This window comes from Rhinatrema bivittatum, chromosome 9 (genome assembly GCF_901001135.1).
Source record: "Rhinatrema bivittatum chromosome 9, aRhiBiv1.1, whole genome shotgun sequence".
Classification (NCBI taxonomy): domain Eukaryota; kingdom Metazoa; phylum Chordata; class Amphibia; order Gymnophiona; family Rhinatrematidae; genus Rhinatrema; species Rhinatrema bivittatum.
The window spans coordinates 62,185,713-62,209,679 of record NC_042623.1 but is presented as its reverse complement, the minus strand read 5'-3'; the positions used below and the strand labels follow the sequence as shown (position 1 = coordinate 62,209,679).

The window sequence follows — 23,967 nt, the reverse complement described above, 5'->3', positions numbered from 1 at the left end:
AAAGTTAAGTGGAACTCAGTTTTTAAAAGAAATAAAATTATGAAAACATAAAAATAAAGTTTAAGGACATTTTTTCCTTTTTGAAGACACTTGTGATAGAGAAAATAAAGAAAATAAAGAAACAGACACTTAACTGAACTCTAAAAAAACATAACAAGCAGCTTTCGAAGAGAAAAAAAAAAATCATCCATTCGCATGAACAAATGAAAAGGTCTGAGGAACTTGCACAGCAGGTGGTTGTGTGGGAAGTTCTGCACATGCGCATAAAAGCTTTCTTTGTTTTTCTGAGATATGAGAGAGCTTTTCCATCCCGGCGACATCAGGATCATATCACCTACTTGTGTAGCTGACTTTGTCCTGCTTCTCCAAGGAGAAAATCTTATTTAAACAGGCAGAATGTCACTTTTGAAAACGGCTCTCCCCCAACAGCCAGAAAGTGCACAGTTTCAAATGCTTATACTTTAGCCACATTAAGGAGAAGCATACTTTAGGCAGGATCGTAAAATAATATGGGTGGTTGCCGCATGGACCCCCCCCCCCCCCACCTACAGTAAGTGGGCGGGAACAGCCAATAATGGGGTGACCAGGACTCACCCACCATGGGTGATGCACAGTCCAATGCCCCTTGACCTCCCCACTAAGTCGTCCCAGTCCTGGGGATGGTGGAGGGTCGGCCACTTACTGTTGGTGTTCTGGGGCCTCAAGGCTCAGTGTGGGTAGGGGGGAAGGGTGAGGAATGTCTGGGTTCCGGGAGCTGAGGGGTTGGATGGCAAAGGATGTAGCGATCACTAGGTGGTGCATTTCCCCCCCCCCCCCAATTCCCCAGGCCGCCCTTCCATCATGGCAGCCATCGCTTGGGGAATGGCATTGCATGCATGGCCATGCGATGATGGTGTTGGCCCTGAAGGCTCAGGATTGGCTGGCTGATGACATCAGGGGAAGAGTGATTAGTGGGCTTTTAATCCTCAGTGGCTCCAAGAATCTCCCTCCTGGGATTGCTGCTTCCTGTCAGCTGCTCGTGCCCTGCCCTCCCTCCTTGATCTGATTCTGACAGCTACACATCTTCCTCTTTCCTGTATATCCTGGTGAGTGACTGTATTCAATAACTTCTGTCTCAGCACTTTTCTGAGCCTCTGGGGGATGGGGAGAATTCTGTTAGGCTAGTCTAAGAGACCTTTACCACCCATCAGGAACAGAGAGCATGAGTCAGATCTGCGGCTTGCAACTCCACAGGCAAGGCCTTTTGAGTCATGGCAGGCCTTGTATGAGGTCTATTTAGGGGCAAGTTTGACCCTATTGCTTGACATAGATCTGATGATTGAACTGAAAGACCGGTTGGTTCAGGGCACATGGCCCTGGTAGTAACTATGTGGGCTCAGGCAATAGACTCAGGACAGCTCAAAGTGGGGTATGGGGGATAAGATGAGGCTCAGCACCTAAATGTATAGTTTAGTTATTGCTTGGGTAATGATAATAAAGCTGCAGTCATACTTGTTCCAAATTGAATCAAGGTCTCTGTGTTTGTATTGGTAGACTCAAGTTCCTAGGTTAAGAGTAAAGGAAAGGGTTGACTGGGAGCTAATGGCGACTCCAGGCCTGGGTGCTCTGATTAATGTGTAGATTGTATTTTCAAATCTATGTGCATTATTCTCCAAATACATGTTACCCACTCAAAAAGTGGAAAGCCTTCACATACTTTGTACCCATGGTAATTTTCAAAAGGAAAGTAATTGCATATTTTCCCTTTGAAAATTAGGTACACCTGCAGACTTTGCACTTAAGCAGGCAGTTTGAAAATTGTTCCCTTCGTGTCTACAGGAAAAATGCTTTGTACATAGTATATTGACTCAAGCAGGTCACATCTGTAAGTACTGAGTATAAGTTTGGATTTACTACTTTACATTCCTGAATGCTTTGTAGTTATAAGTAAGTACTACTGTTTTAGGTTTTGTTATGTATTGATAATGATCATTTATGTTTTATGTTGTGTATAAATTTAAATTTGCCTTGGGCCTTTGGGGAGTGATGAATAATAATTTGAACAAATAAATAAAAAAATGAACTATTGCATACAAGTGTAAAATTCCAGGACATGTTAATTTTGAAGAATATGAAAAAACTGCCAATACAATCCATGGTCCTTAAAATGAAACCACTCTGTGGCTGGCTTGTTAGTTGGATAAACCTATCCAGCTAACTTATAGGGTATATTCAGCAGTATGGTTGTGGCCAATTGAAAATATCCAGTTCTCTTAAAGTTAGCCGGATAAATTTATCCAGCTAACTTTATGTTAGATCAGTGGCATGACCAGATAGCCAGATAGATTATCTGAAATCCTCCCCACTGGAATGTCCCTGGACTTATCCAGCTAGAATGTATCCAGTTAAGTTGCTGAAAAAGTGCAACTTTTGCCATTTAGATGGATAACGTTTAAGTTAACCATCTAAATGGCTTTTGAATATCGACCTCTCTATGACTAGGTGTCATTTGTGCATTTAAAAAACAATGAAGAAAGAAACCAAAAGCATGCTCCCACTTTATGACAATTTGAACTAATAGTTTAACATTTCAGCTTTAAATCTGTACTTACCATCAAATTCTGCTGTTCCAACACCTACAATGATTATTGACATTGGAAGTCTTGAGGCCTTTAAAGAAAAAATAGTTTTAATATAAAAATTTAGATGTTATGCTGAAACAAAACAAATAGAACTCAATGCACAATTAAACTCTGGAATTTGTTGCCAGGGGATGTGGTTAGTGCAGTTAGTGTAGCTGTGTTTAAAAAGAATTGGATAAGTTCTTGGAGAAGTCCAATACCTGCTATTAATTAAGTTGACTTAGAAAATAGCCACTGCTATTATTAGCAACAGTAACATGGAACAGACTTAATTTTTGGGTACTTGCTAGGTTCTTATGGCCTGGATGGCCACTGTTGGAAACAGGATGCTGAGCTTGATGGACCCTTGGTCTGACCCAGTATGGCATGATCCTATGACAATTTTCCTTATTAGTGCAAATCCACTACATAGAGATTTATAATCTAGAATGAATGTTTGTTTATTTCAAATTTTGAGCATATTAATCCCCTTTATGTGGGGACTACTCACATGAGAAGATAGTTTGACTCAGGCTGTATCAATCTGAAAATGTGTGAACAGCACAAAAACTAGTAAATATACTTTGTTTTGGAGGGGGAAGAGGAAGACTATAAAGAATATTCCTCTCTAAAGTAATCTAAGGAAATGTTTCTTTACAGAAAGTGTGGTGGATACATAAAAAAACCGTCCAGTGGATTGTTGGAGACCAGGATAGTATCTGAATTCAAGAAAGGATAGGACAAGCACAGGGGATCTCTGAAGGAATGGTATGGATTGTAGAGTTGAGCAGTTGGTGTGGGTGGACAAATAGATAAGCTGTATAGTCTTTTTCTGCCATCATGTTTCTTTGATGAAGGAAAACAAGAAGGGGGAGGGCAAGGTGAACTTGTACATCAAGGGATAAAGTGCATTTGCTTACCTGTAATAGGTGTTCTCCTAGGACAGCAGGATGTTAGTCCTCACATGTGGGTGGCATCATCCGATGGAACCCGGCATGGAAAACTTTTGTCAAAGTTTCTAGAAGCTTTGACCAGCACACTGAGCATGGCCAGCATGCTGCTATCTGTGCGTCCATGCAAGGACGCACAGATAGCACGCTCGTAATATAGAAGAAACCAAACCAAAAGGAGAACCCAACTTCGTGGGGAGGCGGGGGGGATTCCTGAGGACTAACATCTTGCTGTCTTAGGAGAACACCTGTTACAGGTAAGCAACTGCACGTTCTTCTAGGACAAGCAGGATGGTAGTCCTCACATGTGGGTGAGTTCCAAGCTCCAGACTGTCCCAGGCCACCATAGGGACCACAGCGATCAACCAAAGTGCCAACGGGCATAACAACTGCAGTGCCATGAGCTGAAAAGGGACTGTCTGCTTCCCACAGAGCATAGAAGGAAAAGTTGGGTTCAGGACTGGAACAGGTTGCGGAGGATGGATTGACCAAAGGCACTGTCCTGATGCCTGTTCTTGTCCAAACAGTAATGAGCTACAAACATGTGAAGAGAACTCCACGTTGCGGCCTGGCAAATCTCGGTGATGGGGACTGTGTGCAAATGAGCTACCAACATCGCCATGGCCAGCACAGAGTGAGCCTTTACTCTGCCGGCGAGCGGAAGGCCTGCCTGCTGATAGGAAAAGGCAATGCAATCCGCCAATCAGTTCACCAATCAGGTCTGCTTACCCACCACCCTTCCCAGTCTGTTGGAATCAAAAGATACGAAGAGCTGGGTGGACTGTCTGTGGCTTGCTGTACGATCCAGAAAGACAACCAAGGCCCTTTTGCAGTTCAAGGTATGAAGGGCTCGCTCCCCCCGAGTGGGAATGAGGCCTGGGGAAGAAGGTGGGTAACACGATGGACTGATTAGGTGAAAAACCTGATACTACCATGGGCAGAAACTTCGGATGTGTACGCAACACCAAACAATCACGGAAGAAATTTGTGTATGGAGGATAGGTCACCAGAGCTTGAAGGTCACTGACCCTACGAGCTGAAGTAATCGCCACCAGGAACAAACTTTCCAGGTGAGGAACATCAGGTCGCAAGACTGCAGCGAGTCAAAAGGGGGTCACATGTGCTGTGCCACAACAACGTTGAGGGTCCCAGGCTGCGACAGGACGGCCGAAGAGGGGGCTTCAGCTGGAGGAGGCCCTTCATGAACCGGCCTACAGAGGTTTGCATGGAAACCTGCATGCTAGCAACAGCCCGATGGTACACATGGACAGCACTCAGGTGGACCTGACCGAGCTGGTCTGAAGCCCAGACTCAGAGAGGTGCCACAGGTAGTCCAACAGCTGAGTGAGGGGGCAGGAGAAGGGATCCAAGCCACTTTCGAATAATAGAAGGACTAGAGGGCATTCCATGAAGTTAGCAAGTAGCAAATTTAAGACTAATCAGAGAAAATTCTTTTTTCACTCAACGCACAATTAAAGCTCTGGAATTTGTTGCCAGAGGATGTGGTTAGTGCAGTTAGTGTAGCTGGGTTCAAAAAAGGTTTGGATAAATTCTTGGAGGAGAAGTCCATTAACAGCTATTAATCAAGTTTACTTAGGGAATAGCCACTGCTACTAATTGCATCAGTAGCATGGGATCTTCTTAGTGTTTGGGTAATTGCCAGATTCTTGTGGCCTGGTTTGATGGAAACAGGATGCTGGGCTTGATGGACCCTTGGTCTGACCCAGCATGGCAATTTCTTATGTTCTTATGCCCCACACACCAGATGGAAAATCTTTTCCACTTCAAGCTGTAGGTCTTTCTGGTGGAGGGTTTTCGGGATGCCACCAGTACCTGAGAGACGCAGTCCGAGAGCTCCAGAGACTGAAGGACTATGCACTCAACATCCAAGCATTCAGGGCCAGCACCCGGAAGTTCAGATGGCATAGGGTGCCCTGATTCTGAGAGATGAGATCGGGCGCCGTCCCCAGCCAGAGGGGGGCCCGCACCGACAATCCTGTAGAAGTGGGAACCAGACTTGACACGGCCAGAAGGTCACCACCAAGATCATGGTCCCGCGGTCCTGTTGAAGTTTCATCAATGTCTTCAGCAGCAGAGGTACACACATAGCAGGCCTCTTCCCCAGTGGAGGGAGAAGGCATCACAGGCTAGGTGTCCGTCCCCTGACAACAGGAAGCAGAACTTGCTCACCTTGTAGTTGTGAAGGGAGGCAAAGAGGTCCACATCCGGAGTGCTCCAGTGGCAATACAGCTCGGCCGCCACCCACCGGGTTGAGGGACCACACGTGAGTCTGAACGGAGCAGCTTAATGATCCACCAGGACATTCAGATGACCCAGCAGGTATGTGGCAGGCAGACACATGCCCTGCAAGAGGGCCCAAGTCCACACTTGCACCGCCTCCAGGCACAGCAGGAATGAATCCGTGATATATCACATCATAACTTGGTTGTCCGTCCAAATCTGGACTTCCTTGGAAGACAACTGGTCCCTGAACACCCGTAAGGCATATCGCGTTGCCCGAAGCTCCAGGAGGTTTATCTGACAGCGGGTTTCAGAGGCAGTCCAGTGACCTTGCGTGTGGATACCGCTCACATGGGCTCCCTAGCCCTGAGGGGAAGCATCGGTGCTGAGAATCCCCTGGGGAGGAGAGGTTTGGAAGGGAAGTCCTTTTTCCAGGTTGGAAAGATCTTCCCACCAGGATAAAGGCACTTGCAGAGGGTCCGTGATTGCCACAGGAACCTTGAGATCCTGAAAAGCCTGTCGCCACTGGAACTGCAAGGCCCACTGGGCCCTCCTATTGCACAGGCAAGCCAGAGGGGTCACATGGACAGAGGCTGCCATGAGGCCCAGCAGGCGGAGCAGAAGGCAGCTGGTACCCTCTGGCTGTTCCAGATAAGGGTAGCCAGCAAGGCAAGAGTGATCGCTCGGTCCCTGGGCAAAAAAGCTTTTGCCTGTGTTGTGTCCCATCTGGCACCTATGAAGTCTAGCTGAGGAGACGGGACGAGATGAGACTTGGGGAAGTTGATAACAAACCCCAAAACCTGCAGCATCTGCACCATGAGGGCCAGATCATGCAAGGCTCCTGAGTGGGAGTCGCTCTTGAGCAACTAGTCGTCCAGGTAGGGGAACACGTGCACCAAGCGATGCCTGAGGTAGGCAGACACCACCACTAGGCATTTGGTTAAAACGCGGGGGGGGCTGATGCCAGCCGAAAGGGCAGCACTTTGTACTGGTAATATGCTTTCCTCACCATGAAGCAGAGGTACTTCTGGTGGCTGGGGAAGATCGTAATGTGTGCATAAGCCTCCTTGAGATCAAGGGAGCAAATCCAGTCTCCTCCTCTGAGGAGAGGGAGCAGCGTGCCCAGAGAGACCATCTTGAACTTTTCTCTTATGAGAAGTTTGTTCAACACCAGGAGGGAGAGCGCAAGCCACCATTCTTTTTCGGGATGAGGAAATCCCTCAAATAGAATCCTCGGTCCCGCTGAAGGTGAGGGACCAGTTCCACCACATCCACCACGAGAAGGGCGGTGAATTCTATCTGAATTATGACCTGGTGGGTGGATGAATCCCACGATGGATATGGGGGATAGGTCTCCAGGATCCGACTGAAGTTTAGACTGTACCCCTGATGGATGATAGTGAGGACCCATCGGTCCAACATGATTTCTGCCCAGTGATGGGTGAAGCTCAAGAGCCTGCTTCCAACCGGGGGATCTGAAGTCAGGGGTACAGTTGACTGACCTTTGCTCCCTTGCTGCCAGTCAAAAGCCCGTGGCTGGGGCCATCTGGGGCATTGGCTAGGGCCTTGGCACTTGTTGCTGGTGAGGGTGGCCCCTGGAGCTGGTGCGAGGTATGTGAGCCCTGGAGGCTGGAGGATAATACTTCCTCTGCCTGTAGAAAGGCTTCCAGGATCTTGGCCTAGAGGACTTCCTGGCCAAGGACGGGGTGTCAGAAGTGCTAGCGGAAAGCTGTTGATGGGTGTTATGATGGTCCTTCAATTGCGCTACTGCATTCCGGACTTTATCCCTGAAGAGGTTTTCACCTGTGCAGGGGAGATTGGCTAGCCTGTCTTGGACCTATGGCTGGAGGTCAGAGGCTCTGAGCCATGCCATTCTCCTGGTGCCAATGCCACCCGCAGCTGGAACGCACTTTGTGCTTCCCTGCCTCGAGACCCAGCAGGACAATGGCTAAGAGGGCCTCCTGTTGTTGTTGAGGTAGGCCCTCTGTGAAGACCTGGACCCATTTCCAGAGACTGCGGTTGTATTGGGTCATATAGAGCTGGTAGGCATCGATGCAGGCCACCAGCATGAGGCCTTGGAAGACCTTCCTGCCCAGGGCATCCAACTCCCTGTGCTCACATCCTGGAGGGGTGGAGGCATGAGTGCGGGAGTGTCGGGCCTTTTTCAGGGCAGACTCCATGAACACCGACGGGTTGGGGAGGTGCCCCTTCTCAAACCCCATGGCCTGCTGCACCAAGTAGGTGGCGTCAGCCTATTGATGGGGGAGATAGAAAAGGGGTGCTCCCACATGCGGAGGAGGAGGTCCTTTAAAATGTCATGGATCAGAATTGCCATGATCTCCTTACGCGTGTCGACAAACTGGAGAACCTCCAGCATTTTATGTCGCGTGTCCTCCTCAGTGAGCAGTTGAAAGGGGATGGCCACAGCCATGGCCCTGACAAATCCTGCAAAGGACAGGTCTTTGTGGGCCGACTGGCACTGTTCCTCCGGAAAGGAGGGCTCCGAGAAGGGGTCGTCCAAATAAATGAAGGACGACTCCACGGAGTCATCACCCCAAGGGTCAGAAGGCCCTTCTTCCTCACTGGGACCATCGTGCCATGGGCGAGGTCCATGAGGGGCATTGGCCCTGGGCTCTGATGGGCACAGTAGGAATTGACGGTTCCCCTGGCATCGAGGGGGCCGAAGGCTGCGAGAGGACAGAAGGACCTGGCAAGGGCTCGGGGAACCGTGTTCTAGGAAACATGGTACCAGCCGTATCTTCCTCCTTGGAGGACCCGAGAATCGGGATTGCTCCGGTGGAGGGCATCAGTGGCTGCGGGGGAACTGAGGGTCCCTCAGGCATCAGCTGCGTCAGAAGGGTGCCCAGGAAGATGTCCAGATGCTCCAGCAGGGATGCTAGCATTGATGGCGGAGGCTCAGGCAGTGGTATGGGGGCTGGTGGCACCGGCAGTTCAACGCTCTGGAAAGCCTTAAGCACCGCGGACTGCACCCTGTGGTCCAACTCCTCCTGAAGGTCTGGAGTGGCCAGAACTGAGGGTGGGCATCAGAGGATGGGGCCTCCAATGGCTGGTGTTGCTTTGGTGGTGGCCTGGTGGTCACTGGTGCTGCTCCGGAACTGGAGCCTTGCGTCGACAGTGACCGGTGGCGATACTTGTGGGATCTCCCTAGGTGCTCGGCCCAGTCTTTCCTCAGTGCCAATGAAGCGGAAGATCCTGATGTCTGGGAGATTGGGGAAATCATTGATGATCTATCACTATCCCCGCGATCCTTGGAGGTACTGGCGAGAGTAACAGCTAAGGGAAGCGTGTCAAGGGGCTCCCCATGACCTCTCGGCATCGGTGGAGCCGACGCAGGAGTAGGAAGAGTAGACTTCGGCTCCCTGAAAAGTTTCTCTGTCTTATTGAGGCACGCCCGACGCCCTTAGGGGTCATATGGTCACACAGACAGCACCCATGGACGTTGTGCGAGGCCCCCAGGCAGAGAATGCAAACCTCATGTGGATCCATGATGGACATGGTCACTGGGGGCACTGATGAAAACCGGTCGACGCCATGAAAAAACACCTGGCGTGCGGTCGATGAGCGGTGGTCACTGTGTGGCGAAAAGTTGGGAATTGACTGCGAAGTTGGAAGAAAGGTAAGTAAAACAACCTATCAACCGAGGAGGCACCAACTGTGAAGGGGGACCTGATGAGGAATCTGGAAAAACTCGAAAACTATCGAGAAAAGAACAAGAAAACTGAGAGCTCCACGAATCGCAAGGCAACTGCACCATGGAAAAGAAGAGACTGAAGGGGGACCTCGTGTGGACACGTGGATAGCAGCATGCTGGGCATGCTCAGTGTGCTGGTCAAAGCTTCTAGAAACTTTGACAAAAGTTTTATGTGCCCGGTTCCATCGGATAATGTCACCCACATGTGAGGACTACCATCCTACTTGTCCTAGGAGAAATATGTGAACACAGAAATTTAGAGAAATGTTATGGCTTTGAATACAAATATCATTATTTAGAAATAGAATAGTTTTCTAGGGATTTGGATGTTAAAGAGTTAAGCTACAATGGTAATTGGAAGGCAAAAATTCTTTATAAAGTGCATCTTTTACATTCAAATTGTTTATTTTTCTCTGTAAATTACAGTTTATTACAGTAAGCTTTTTTTTTTTTCTACTACTGCCAACCAAAACACTCCATCAAATATTTGGGGGATAATTTTCAAATGGATTTATGTGCGTAAAAGAAGCATATATTGTAGCAATTTTCTAAAGCCCATTTACACACTAAAGTCCTGATTTTAAAAAAGTATTTATACATGTAAAACTTGTTTTTACTTAAGTAAATGGCTTTTAAAAATTGCTACAATAGTATGTTACATTTATGCATGTAACTTCTTTGAAAATTACCTTCTTAAAGTACATTTACGTGCTTAAAACCTAAGGGGTAGATTTTAAAAAAATGCGTGTTCGCGTACTTTTGTTGGCGCACCAGTCGCCAAGAAAAGGACGCTGGATTTTAGTAGATACGCGCGTAGCCACGCGTATCTTTTAAAATCCAGGATCGGCGCGCGCAAGGCTGCCGATTTTGGGCAGCCGGCGTGCGCCGAGCCGCGCAGCCTGCCTCCATTCCCTCCCCTCACCTTCCCCTCCCTTCCTCTACCTAACCCCCCCCCCCCGGCCCTATCTAAACCCCCCCCCCTACCTTTGTCCACGGATTTACGCCTCCCGGAGGGAGAAGTAAATCCACGCACGCCGAGACGCGACCCAGGGGCAGTTCCGTAGGGCCCGGACCGCCCCAGGCCGAAACCACGCCCCCGGGCCCGCCCCCGAAATGCCGCATCCCGCCCCCAAAACGCCGCGTCGTTCGGCCCCGCCCCCGACACGCCCCGACAAAAAACCCCGGGACTTACGTGAGTCCCGGGGCTCTGCGCGCACCGGCAGGCCTATGGAAAATAGGTGCGCAAGGCCCTGCTCGCGTAAATCCGCCCGGATTTACGTGAGCAGGGCTTTTAAAATCCGCCCGTAATTGTAATTCAATAGCATATATTGTAGCAATTTTCAGAAGTCCACAGATGCGCATAAAGTGCATTTACATGCATGAAACTCAGCTGTAACCTACCACAAACTGTACATGTGTAGTCAATGTGCATAAGCCTGAAAGATGATGCATTTTCAGGGGCGGGGGAGGTCAGCACAGTGCTTAGAGACCTTTTTTCCTTGTCATTTCTGATAGACATTTCTACTAATAATATTGATAATACACTAAGGGGTAGATTTTTAAAGAAGCGCGCGCACGTCCATGTGCACTCGCTACCCGGCAAGCACAGATGGACGCACCGATTTTATAACATGCGTGTGCTGGCGTGCGCATGTTATAAAATTGTTGGGCCACGCACACATGCGCTTAGAGTGCATGTACACGCATGAAACTCAGTTATAAACGTATACATCCTTTTGAAAATGATTCCCTTACGGACACATTTTTATTCCCCTGCATACGTAAAAAATGGGGGTTACACGCATGGCCAGCACATGCATGTTATAAAATCAGTGCGTCCTTCTGTGCTTGCCAGGTAGCAAGTGCACATGGACGCCTGCTCGCGTCTTTAAAAATCTACCCCTTAGTGCATTATCAATATTACTAGTAGAAATGTCTATCAGAAATGACAAGGAAAAAAGGTTTCTAAGCAGTGTGCTGACCTCCCCTTTCCCTGAAAATGCACCATCTTTCAGGCTCATGTACATTGACTACACATGTACACGTCATGGTAGGTTACAGTATATTCATTGTGACACAGAACACATCTTTTTACCCGCACAGAGGCCAGCTGAGTATAGCGGCATACCTATAGGAAACATGTAAAAGGCAAAAATCATCTAAACTACATTTCTCCTTTAATTTCAGTTTCTGAGGGACAATCTTGGGTGGTACACCAAGGGAAGAGCCTAAGGAACTGAAATCAAGCATTTACATGGGTGTTCTGCTTCTGCAGTATGGGGCGGATTTTAAAAGGCCGGCGGGCGTAAAGCCCCGGGACGCGCGTAAGACCCGGGGCTTTCGAAAAGGGGTGGGAGGGGGCGAGTCCGGGGACGTTCCCGAAATGACGTGGCGTTTCGGGGGCGGGGCGCCAGCCCGGGGGTGTGGTCGAGGCCTCCGGACCAGCCCCCGGGACCAGAGGATGGAGCGGGGCTGCCGGCGACGCGCCGACAAAGGTAGGGGGGGGGGGTTTAGATAGGGCCAGGGGGGTGGGTGAAGGAAAGTTCCCTCTGAGGCCGCTCCAAAATCGGAGCGGCCTCGGAGGGAACAGGCAGCGCGCGCTGGGCTCGGCGCGCGCAGGTTGCACAAATGTGCACCCCCTTGCGCGCGCCGACCCTGGATTTTATCTTATAAAATTTTAGAAGATACGCGTAGCCGCGCGTATCTTCTAAAATCCAGGATCGGCGCGCGCAAGGCTGCCGATTTTGGGCAGCCGGCGTGCGCCGAGCCGCGCAGCCTGCCTCTGTTCCCTCCGAGGCCGCCCCGAAATCGGAGCGGGCTCGGAGGGAACTCTCTTTCGCCATCCCCTCACCTTCTCCTCCCTTCCTCTACCTAACCCATCCCCCCGGCCCTATCTAAACCCCCCTACCTTTGTCCACGGATTTACGCCTCCCGGAGGGAGAAGTAAATCCACGCACGCCGAGATGCAACCCGGGGGCGGTTCCGGAGTGCGCGGCCATGCCCCTGGACTGCCCCGGGCCGAAACCACGCCCCCGGGCCCGCCCCCGAAACATCGCGTCCCGCCCCCAAAACACCGCGTCGATCGGCCCCGCCCCTGACACGCCCCCGACAAAAAACCCCGGGACTTACGTGAGTCCCGGGGCTCTGTGCGCGCCAGCAGGCCTATGGAAAATAGGCGCGCAAGGCCCTGCTCGCGTAAATCCGGGCAGATTTACGCGAGCAGGGCTTTTAAAATCCGCCCCAGTGAGTGTTGAATTTTTCTTCATTCTAATAAATGTTTGGTATTCAAGACTGAGTTCTCTGATATTTGGAAGTTGGGAAAAAGTGGTTTAATTAACTGTTTAGGAATTCAAACAAAGGCAGACAATTTGTGAAAACAATACAATGGGCCAAAAAAGCAGCACAAATGAATATTTTAATGTGACCAATCCACAGATCTAGAAAATTGTATATATATATATATATATATATTTATATTTATATAGGCTTATAAACCTACTAACGATTTTAAAGTTTGGTGAAAGCTTAAACTTTAACACTGTGAAGCTGATCTACACTAATTTTGAATCCTTACAAAAAGTTTAGCAAATTCATATTATTTGGAAATAGTCTCATGTTTTTAGAAATCAAAATGTTAAGAACACATATCTTAAAGAAGAAGGGCAATTTTTTGCAAGACAGATATTTTTATCCTCTGAAATTTGGAAGTTAATTGAAGTCTTTGCCAGAAATGCATGTCTGGCAGATGCTAGGTTTTCTGACACACTAGATGCATGTTTTAGTTGCAATTTTGGCTTTATATCTGTAGTATTGTATCCATTTTGAGCATGGAAGCAAAACAGAAATGTCTTGCTCTTCTTCTGCTTGGCTGAAGAGAGAATGAATTGATAGCATTCACTGCTTCATTGCTACTCTGTGCAAAATAGATATATAAGTATATAGGGCTTCTATGGCACATGAACCAACAGACAGTAACACAACCAGCTGATACAGAAAGAAATCAGGCGGGGCGGCAGGGAAGGGCAAACATCATAAGAAGAAAATGAAGAACTATTGTTAATGAATTTTAAAGATAATTTCTAGTACAGAATTAAAGGGGATTCCGTGTGGAAGGTGGAAGAAGAGGAGGGGATGGAAATAAATAGCCCAGATATATTATTAAGGAATATGTTGAATCTCTTTTTGGAAGAAAATTAAAAATGGTTAGTTAATTCAAGGGTATATAACTAAAGTTCCCCTCAAGTAATTATGTGAAAAAGGTTCATTGAGAATACTCCTTAAAGTGCCTAGTACTTCCTCAGTAAAGAACAGAAAAGAACTATGAGGTTTTTCTAAGGGCTACAATAATCCTCTTGCATCGCTAATAACTTCATAGTTCCTATTTTCTGCTGGTCCTTTTTCTTCAGATATTTAAACAATCAGTTACACAGCTATCTGCAGCTATCAAAGGCATGACTGAAAATGCAGTGTTTAAAGAACTGATTATTTACAAATAACCAATACATTAAAGCTATTTTAGCAGTCTCTACTACCAGCAATTTAAGTCAGAGGCACCTGTAGAAGACAGAGGGTGGCCACAGCAAATTGTGATCAGTTCCTCTGAAGTCGATGAAGCTGCAGGGGGTTGCTCTGATAATTAACCCACAGCAAGTTTTAAACTGCTAGAAATGTAAAACCACACAGGAGAAACTGTCAATAGAAAACCACATTAGGTAAAAGTCCAACATGGTGGCATGTGGAAATCCTTTTCAAAATTGCCCTCTAAGAGGTGATTTTCAGCAGCCTGAATAATGCTGAAGTCATCGAGTATCTACAGTATGCATGTACACATCAAGAAATTACACCTGAGAAGGTGTAGCTTTCTGAACTTACATTTATATTCACATTTTTTTAAAATCAAAAGTATGCATGCAAATACTTTCCCCACTCCTAGCTCCGCTCCCTGGAATGCCTACTGCAAATGCAGGGAAAGGTGCATTCCTATTTGAGTTATATGCTTACTTTTCCCCTCAAAATCCCTCAGAAAACATGCCACAGCAGTTTTTGCACAAGATTTGCTTAGACAATTTTTTTACTTTTCCAAAGTTATAGGAAACTAAAGCTGTGGACAAAAGATGGGAGATCAACCAAAATTGGAACAGATGAGTATTAACGTTCCTCCTGTATCTTTGAAGAAGTGAATGAGATTGAAAAGTTTTAATATATAAGAAAAAAAAAACTAAAAAAATATGATGTTAAAATTAAAGTAAGGTGACCCCAGACAGTATAGGAGTCTGTGATACTATACAGACCCTTAGAGTGAGGGGCCCACATATGTACTTGGCAAAAATTCTGTTATTATTTAAGATTGACCGGTGGTACTATTGTTTTAATTTTGTGGTTACACATTGAGGTACACTGGAGTACAGTGGTGTGTGGGTGAAAAGTTGTGATTGACAAAAGATGTAGAATATTTCAAAATTGTTGAAGATGTAGAGCACTTCAAAACTGGACTTAAAGGCTTTTTTGCACATTTTTTTTCCTATATTTACCCATCTGGCCTTTATTAATTAATCATAACACATTTTAGAATATTTTACAGGCATGCTGAAAAATTCTTAATTATGACCCCATTTTGAAATATTTTGTGATAAACAGATGAAAATGACATGTTAAAATTCTAGGAATCTGAGGGATAGCAAATGTTGCTTACCTGTAACAGGTGTTCTCACAGGACAGCAGGATGTTAGTCCTCACATATGGGTGACATCACAGGATGGAGCCCAATCACGGAACACTTTTGTCAAAGTTTCTAGAACTTTGACTAGCATGGCACTAAACCTGCAGCCAGCAGGGGTCCCCCTTCAGTCTTGTTTAAAGCTACAGGAAGTGCCGAAAAATAAAATAAGAAAACTTAACTAACCCAACACCGCGGGGTGGCGGGCGGGTTTCGTGAGGACTAACATCCTGCTGTCCTATGAGAACACCTGTTACAGGTAAGCAACATTTGCTTTCTCAAAGGACAAGCAGGATGGTAGTCCTCACATATGGGTGAGTACCGAGCTGAGGATGTCCGAGAATGCACCAAATGTACCCAGAGACGTGCAACAGGCACAACACTGGGGTGGAATTTGGTAGAAGGCATCGTGAACCCTAACGGGCAGGCAGAAGGGTGTTGGTACATCAAGTTGCAAAAAGGTTGCGCAAGACAGATTGGCCGAAGATGGAATCTTGACTTCCAGCCTTGTCTAAACAATAGTGGGCTGTGAAGGTATGGAGAGAACTCCAGGTAGCAGCGCTACAAACATCAGGAAGCGGCACCAAGCGTAGGTGCGCTACTGAAGTCGCCATGGCCCTGACAGAGTGTACTTTAACACGGTCTTGAAGTGGAATGCCTGCTTGCTGATAGCAAAAGGATATGCAGTCCGCTAACCAGGAGGAGAGAGTCTGCTTACCCACCGGCTGCCCCAATTTGATGGAATGGAAAGAGACAAACAATTGAGTGCTTTTCCTGTGGGCAGCTGTACGGTCTAGATAGAAGGCTAGAGCCCGTTTGCAGTCAAGGGTATGCAGAGCCTGTTCTCCTGGATTGGAGTGAGGCTTGGGAAAGAAGGTAGGTAGTATAATGGATTGATTAATGTGAAACTCCGATACTACCTTAGGTAAGAATTTAGGGTGAGTACGGAGTACTGCCAGGTCCTGCAGAAGTTTAGTGTAAGGCGGATAGGTAACTAGGGCCTGTAACTCACTAGCTCTGCGAGCGGATGTGATTGCCAAAAGAAAAATCACTTTCCATGTGAGATAGCGAAGATCACAGGATTGGAGAGGCTTGAATGGTAGTTTCATGAGCCGACCCAAAACCAGATTGAGGTACCAAGAAGGGGCCGAAAGGTGTAGTGGAGGCTTGAGGTGAAGCAAGCCTTTCAGAAAACGTGTTATGAAGGGTTGTACTGAAATAGGAACATCCCCGACACCTTTATGGAAGGTGGCCACCGCACTGACATGCAATCTGATGGAGGAAGTTTTTAAACCTGATTCTGACAAGTGCCAGAGATAGTCTAGAAACTTCGTGATGGACCAGGTAAAGGGATCAAGGGATTGAGAAGAACACCATGACTTAAACCTGTTCCATTTGTATAGGTAAGACTTTCTCGTGGAAGGCTTCTGTGAAGCAATCAAGGCACGGGAAACTGGCTTTGAAAGGCTAAGTGGCTGAAGAATTAACCTTTCAACATCCAGGCCGTCAGGGCAAACCTTGAAGATTGGGGTGGCATAGGCACCCGCCGTTCTGAGTGATCAGAAGCGGGTCCATTCCCCAAGGGAATGTACCTGCGAATGGAGAGATCCTGAAGGATTGGATACCACACTTGGCGAGGCCAGTGAGGTGCTATCAGGATCATGCATCTTTTGTCCTGATGTAACTTCACAAGAGTCGAGAGAAGTGGAAATGGAGGGAATGCATATAGGAGACCGGTTGCCCATGAGAGGGAGAACGCATCTCTCGGCTGTGAGTGTTGGCTGCGAGTGAGAGAGCAAAAGTTCTCTACCATGAGGTTTTGAGGTGACGCAAAGAGGTCTACACGAGGATGACCCCAACATTGGAATATTGCGTCCGGTACTGAGGGGTTGAGGTTCCACTCGTGCGGATGGAAAGTGCGACTTAGGTTGTCCGCCAACACATTGTCCACTCCTGGCAAATAGGTGGCCCTGAGGTACATCGAGTGGGAGAGGGCCTCCGCCCATATCTGCGCAGCTTCCTGACACAGTAGGAAGGAGCCCGTCCCTCCCTGTTTGCTGATGTACCACATGGCCACCTGGTTGTCCATCTGAATCAGGATGACCTGATTGGAAAGGCGATCCTGAAATACCCTGAGAGCATATCTGATTGCTCGAAGCTCCAGGAAATTGATTTGGTGTTTGGCTTCCTCTGGAGACCAAATTCTTCGTGTTTGCAAATCGGCCACATGGGCTGCCCAGCTGAGGTTGGAAGCATCGGTGGTGAGAATTGTTTGAGGGTCTGGAGCCTGGAAGGGCAGGCCTTGGAGGAGATTGATCTGATTTTTCCACCACGCTAGAGACTGACGAAGTGAGTCGGTGATGTGGACAGTGGATGATAGAGGTTGGACGGACTGAGTCCATTGTGACCTTAGAGTCCACTGCATGACTCTCATGGCCAAGTGGACCATTGGGGTAACCTAAACTGAGGACGCCATGTGTCCCAGTAGGATGAGGAAGTGGCGTGCAGTCGTGCGTTGCTAAGACTGTAGCTGGTGTGTGAGGGAGATGAGAGTGAGAGCTTGCTGTCAAGGCAGAAATGCTTTCGCCTGTAAGGTGTCCAAGTCTGCTCCTATAAATGATAAAGTTTGAGATGGGACTAAGCAGGATTTCACGTACTTGACGAGAAATCCTAGCAAAATTAGAGTGTGTAAAGTAAGACGTAGGGACGACAGAGCAGCTTGCTGAGTGGGAGCCCTGATCAACCAATCATCTAGATAGGGGTATACGTGAACAACTTGAGTCCTGAGGAAGGCTGCTGCTACTACTACAAGGCACTTGGTGAAGACTCGTGGTGCAGATGCCAGGCCAAATGGGAGCACTCGGTATTGATAGTGCTTGGGGCCTACTAGAAATCTCAGGAACCTGCGATGAGATGGATTTATTGCAATGTGTGTGTACGCATCTTGGAGATCGAGAGAGCAGAGCCAGTCTCCTCTTTGCAGAAGAGGAAGGAGGGAACCCAAGGTTACCATCTTGAACCTTTCTCGTTGGAGGTACTTGTTGAGGGCACTTTGGTCCAGAATTGGATGAACGCCTCCCGATTTTTGGGGGATTAGAAAGTACTGGAAATAGAATCCAAGGCCTTGTTGCAAGTAAAGTACTGGTTCTATTGCTCTGGACTGGAGGAGGAGGGAGACCTCCTGCTCCAGGAGTAGTGAGTGGTCGGATATTCTCCACACCGGTAGAGGTGGGGAGTCCGGTGGAATGGAGAGAAAGTTTAGGTGATAATCTTGAGAGATTATGGTAAGGACCCACTGGTCTGAGGTGATTGTGTACCACCTGTTGTTGAAATGGCATAATTGACCTCCCACTGGTATGTGAGGCAGTGGAAACTGGCTGCTGCTTTCTATGCAGGAGTCAAAAACCAGAAGCAGGGCCCGGCTGAGGAGCTGCTTGCAGCTTTTGATTATGAGGTTGACGAGACTGGGCCTTTTGGAAAGGTCTCGTGGAACGAGTCCTAGACTGTGGTGGATAAGGCTTCTTTGGATGGAAGAATGACTTTTTAGAATCTTTCCTGAAAGACTGTTTGGAGGAATATTCAGAGGGCATCAGAGAGAGATGGCGAAAGGTCTCATGATGGTCCTTGAGTTCTGCTACCGTCCGCTGAATCTGTTCTCCAAATAGATTGTCTCCTATGCAGGGCAGATCAGATAATCTGTCTTGTACTTCAGGGCGCAAGTCCGAAGACTTAAGCCAGGCCCATCTTCTTGCCGAAATAGCAGATCTTATTTCATGCTTCCCTGCCTCAAACCCCTTGTGTACTAGGGTTAGAAGTTGTTCTTGGAATTGCTGAGGCAGGGTCTCTGCAAAGTCCTGTATCTGTTTGAATAAGACCCTGTTGTACTGGGTCAAATATAGCTGGTAGGAGGCGATCTGAGAGATAAGCATCGATCCCTGGAAGACACACCAGCCAATGGGATCCAAGAATTTCTGTTCCTTATCTGGGGGAAACAAAGAGTGGGGTTTTGATCTTTTTGCCCTTTTTTGGGGAGATTCTACAACCACAGATTGGTGATCCAGCTGAGGTTTCTGGAATCCTGGGACTGAGTGAACCAAATAAGTAGTAACAGCTTTTCTGTTGACTGGAGCAACAGAACCAGGGTGTTCCCAATTCTTTTTGAGGAGATCCAAAAGAACCTGGTGAATAGGGATGGAGGTTATTTCCTTGGGAGCATCCAGGAATTGTAACAGCTCCATCATTTGATGTCTGTCATCTTGTTCAGTCTGCAAATGGAAGGGAACCAATTCAGACATTTCCTTCACAAAATTTATGAAGGATAGGTCCTCTGGAGGAGAACGCTTCCTGCTTTCAGTAGGAGAAGGTGGCGATGGCAAGTCATCAGTGTCTTGAGAAGAGTCGTCGGTCCAGATGTCATAGGGATCAGGACCTGCCCCCTCTAGGAGCCTGAGAAGGACGGGACGATGGTATTCCTGAAGGTCCCGGTCTAGGCTCCGAAGGCATCAAGGGAAGTGCTGGAGGTACCGATGAAGGTATCGAGGGCACCGGTGCAGGCATTGAGGGCATTGATGGATGGATAGGTGGGGCTGATGGGCGCATCAGCATCGATGGTTGAGGCATCGGAAGAACTCCCGATGGAGGAATGCAGAACGGTGTTTCCCCTTCTGATGACAGGGTAAGCGGGGAGGGCACTGGAGCCATCGGTGACACAGGATCCATCGATGGAAAAGAGGCTATAAGCGCTTCCATCTTCGAGAGCAGCAGCGCCAGAGCTGCTGGAATCGGATCGGTGGTCGGTTCCACAATTGGCACTGGTTTTGGTGGCGGAGGAACTTGGAGTCTGTGCATCGCCTTATCGATGGCCTCCTGAACCATCCGGTCCAGTTCTTCACGGAGACCTGGAGCAAGCAGCCCGGAAGGGAAGAAGGAGGCAGAGGCATAGTGGGAGGGACCACCGTTAAAGGCGGAGTCGCGGTTCCTGATACCCGTCCGGGTGAGGGTTGCCTCGGTGACCTGGTCGCAGAAAGGGTCGGTGCCTTTTCTGGACAGGGTTTCTTTGATGGCGGCTCGGACAATGGCGAGGTTGAAGATTTTCCTTCCTCGATTGTCCGAGACTTGCGGTGTCGATGCTGATGTTTCTCTCTACGATCCCCTCGGTCCTGAAGGGGAGTAGAGTTAGTTGAAGGTTGAGAAGTCATTGACGCCGGCCGGTCACCGGCCGGTGGTCGATACTGGTGCGAATTGGACAATGCTGATTCAGATGACGTTGATGCAATAGATGCATCGGAGTTTGAGAATGGAAGAGAAGTTCCATTTTCTCCATTCTGGCCTTGCGACCTTTTGGTGTCATTAAGGCACATTTGGTGCAAGTCAGGACATCATGCTCACACCCGATACACATTACACAGACTTTATACGGGTCTGTAATGGACATGGTGTGAGTACAGTCCGGGCGCCGACGAAACCCCAACGCCATGGCCTTTGAAAATTTTAGCCACGGTACGGTCGACGGCCAGTAGGCCACGAGGGCCAAACTCGACGGGAATCGATCGAAACCGGGTAAAAAACTTACCGGAGTACTGCAGAGTCAAAAATTCGAAGGAGGGACCCCTGTGGGGTAGGAAAGTTTTTAGTAATTCCGTGAGGAAAATTCCTGTCAGGAATCTTTGTGGAGCTCTTTAACCCACATGGCTACTGCTGCGTGGAAAAAAGAAGACTGAAGGGGGACCCCTGCTGGCTGCAGGTTTAGTGCCATGCTGGGCATGCCCAGTAGGTGCCAGTCAAAGTTCTAGAAACTTTGACAAAAGTGTTCCGTGATTGGGCTCCATCCTGTGATGTCACCCATATGTGAGGACTAACATCCTGCTTGTCCTGTGAGAAATGTTAATATCTCTCTGCAAGAATTCTAATTGTAACCTTTAGCGGGGTTGTTAATCCTAAGGGCACACAAACACATTTATTTTTCTTTGGGGCTCTCCGGTGAGCAAATTTACTTCCATGCTTGACACTTAATCCTGGGGGGATTCTTTTTATGGGGGTAAGCTCTTGCTTGTGGCCTGGACCATTTTGTCTTGCTACACAGTGTGTTTAAATAATGTAGATGATTCCCATAGGGTGAGGGGCTATGATAAATCAGACAGGACCAGGATCTGGGTGTTAAAATAAAGTTTACTGATTAGTAATCATTAAATTAAATCCATTTGTCCATAAGAGCGAAATTATATCTGACTGATGGTACATTAATATTTTTTCTCTGAAAGTAGGTGTCCTTTATTCAGACCTGTGGGTAGAGCTCCATGGTAATATTTAATGTGCAAAGCTCACCCAGTGGCTTATCCGGAAATCCTAGTGGGGGGGTCCCCAATTTCACAGTAAAAAGTCATCCCTTAAGTCATCTTCTCCTCGGACACCCAGCCCATCCTGGTCCCATGATAGCGATCCAGTTTGGGTCTCCCAATCTTGTTCTTCCTTCCTTTCTTGTTGATTCTGGGGGGCCTTCTCATGGGGAAGAGTCAGCTGGAATCAGGCTAGTTCTCAGCACTGCAATCCCATTGGGGAGGGGGATCCAAAAGCCTCCCCACTCTGTCCAAGTCCAAAAAATACCTCAAAAGTATACATCTTCTGTTCTCACTGTGTCTCGCAGCAAGATCCATCATTGGTGCTTGCTCACCTAGGTTTTAGAGAAGGCTCACAGGTCTTTGGTCCCCTGGTGAGAGCCCTTTCACCCTAAAAATGTAAAAATACATTTCTTCTGTAAATTAGTATGAGAAGGACTCTTTGGCAGGGAGTGCATCATGAGGTGTCACTTCTAACTGAATCTCCATCTGGGTGAAGCTGAGAAGACTCACCAGAGTGTAAAACTTGAACAGCCTTAAACATCAAAGATGTTCTCAAACTAATCCCAAAGAGTTTTAAAATGGCTGGGCGAAATAGAATTGAGGCATTCAATCACAGTTCTCCATGTGCAAATAGATGATGGATGGAATGCTCATGTATCTAGCAGCCAAACCAGAGGGGGGGGGGGGGGGGGGGAGGAGTTGCCACACTAAGAAGGATCCTAAGGAGGCTAAAGGATCTTATCAGATGCAACAGAGGTGAGGGATGAAATAAACATCAGAACACATGAGAGTTAATATCATTTATTTTTCTTACAAAAGTTGTAATCCACGTCTCCTATGTTCAAGGCAGATAAAATAAAATAGAGATAATTGGTAAGACAAAAGTAAAAACAATTACATAGACCAAAACAATAAAATAATGCACCTGGCAGTCCACAGAAAATAATTTATGGCTGAGAAAACAGTGCTGTTAAAAAGAAAGAATGTTACTTTTATGGGATAAGTCTGGTTATATACCCACACAGCTGTCTTTGGAATTGTTTTGTACAAAAGATTAAACGGAGGGAGGGAGGGAGTTCCAAAAAATAGGACCGGCAATCAAGAAGGCTCTGTCTTGAGACTTACCAAGTCATGCATGATGATTGGATGGAACCTCTAAGAATCCCTTGTTAGCAGACTGCAATGATTTTCTTGGATGGTAAATTTGCAGTATAAGAGTTTGGAACAGTGACATCTGGTGAATTCAACATTTTATGGATGAGAGTAGCAACTTTAAATTTTATTCTCCACTGGATAGGAAGCCAGTGGAGTGACTTCAGTACTAGAGTAATACGTTGTTGAAGGCCAATACCAGACAGAACACATGCTGTCAAATTCTGTACAATCTGTAAAGGCTTAAGAGTAGTAACAGGTAGACCAAAATATAAGGCTTTACAGTAGTTGAGCCCTGAGAAGACTAGAACCTAGAAAAATGACTGTACATCATCAGCTGGGAGAAGTTGTTTCGGATGTCTTAGTATATGTATCTTAAACAGAGTGGCATGTGTTATGTTCTGAATATGGGCCTTCATGGAAAGATCACCTTTAATCAGAACTTGGAGATTCTAGACCTGCTTGGCTATGGGTAATTTATGGCCATTGAATATCAGCTCAGTGGGAAGGATCTGCTCAGGATATTGTTCAGGGATAATTTATTAAGAAATAATTATTGCAAATTACAACAAATTACAACAAATTATTGCAAATTACAACAAATTGCAAGGTATTCTTCCATGAAAATTGAACCAGAATGAAGAACTGGAAACAAGTTCTATTGTCTTTTGTAATAACCTGGTCATGAAAATTAAGCTATACATACATGCATATCCTCTGAACATATATAAGATATTATCACATAAATCAGAGGTTAACAAACATATTCCTAATGTATTTTATTCAAAAACACACTTTACATATACAAAAAACAATGTTATTATTATTATAGCGACCAAACCCTATATACGAAATTTACATACAATCTTTAATTCATTTAAGAGAAAATACTCTAACATTTATAAATCTAATACCCAAAATAAATCCCCATTCATACTAAACCCTCATTCACACCACACCTCAAACACACAATACTCAACCCGTTACCCACCCAACATTAAAAATCTCATTAAAATTCTATTATCATATATCGTGCAAATCTATTTCTTCCACTGAAATAGATTTGCACGATATATGATAAATAGAATTTTAATGAGATTTTTAAATCTAATACCCAAAATAAATCCCCATTCATACTAAACCCTCATTCACACCACACCTCAAACACACAATACTCAACCCGTTACCCACCCAACATTAAAAATCTCATTAAAATTCTATTATCATATATCGTGCAAATCTATTTCTTCCACTGAAA

The 23,967-nt window shown here is 46.8% G+C and overlaps 1 protein-coding gene across 3 annotated transcripts in view; it reads right to left on the bottom strand.

The window, feature by feature from the left end:
- CPNE8 (copine 8) overlaps window positions 1-23,967 on the bottom strand; it is a 587,797-nt gene that overhangs the window by 25,493 nt on the left and 538,337 nt on the right. For all 3 annotated transcript variants that reach the window (XM_029615275.1, XM_029615273.1, XM_029615272.1), the window contains exon 18: window positions 2,592-2,649. In XM_029615275.1, coding sequence (XP_029471135.1) covers window positions 2,592-2,649 — 58 coding nt within the window. The remainder of the gene's footprint in view (window positions 1-2,591; window positions 2,650-23,967) is intronic.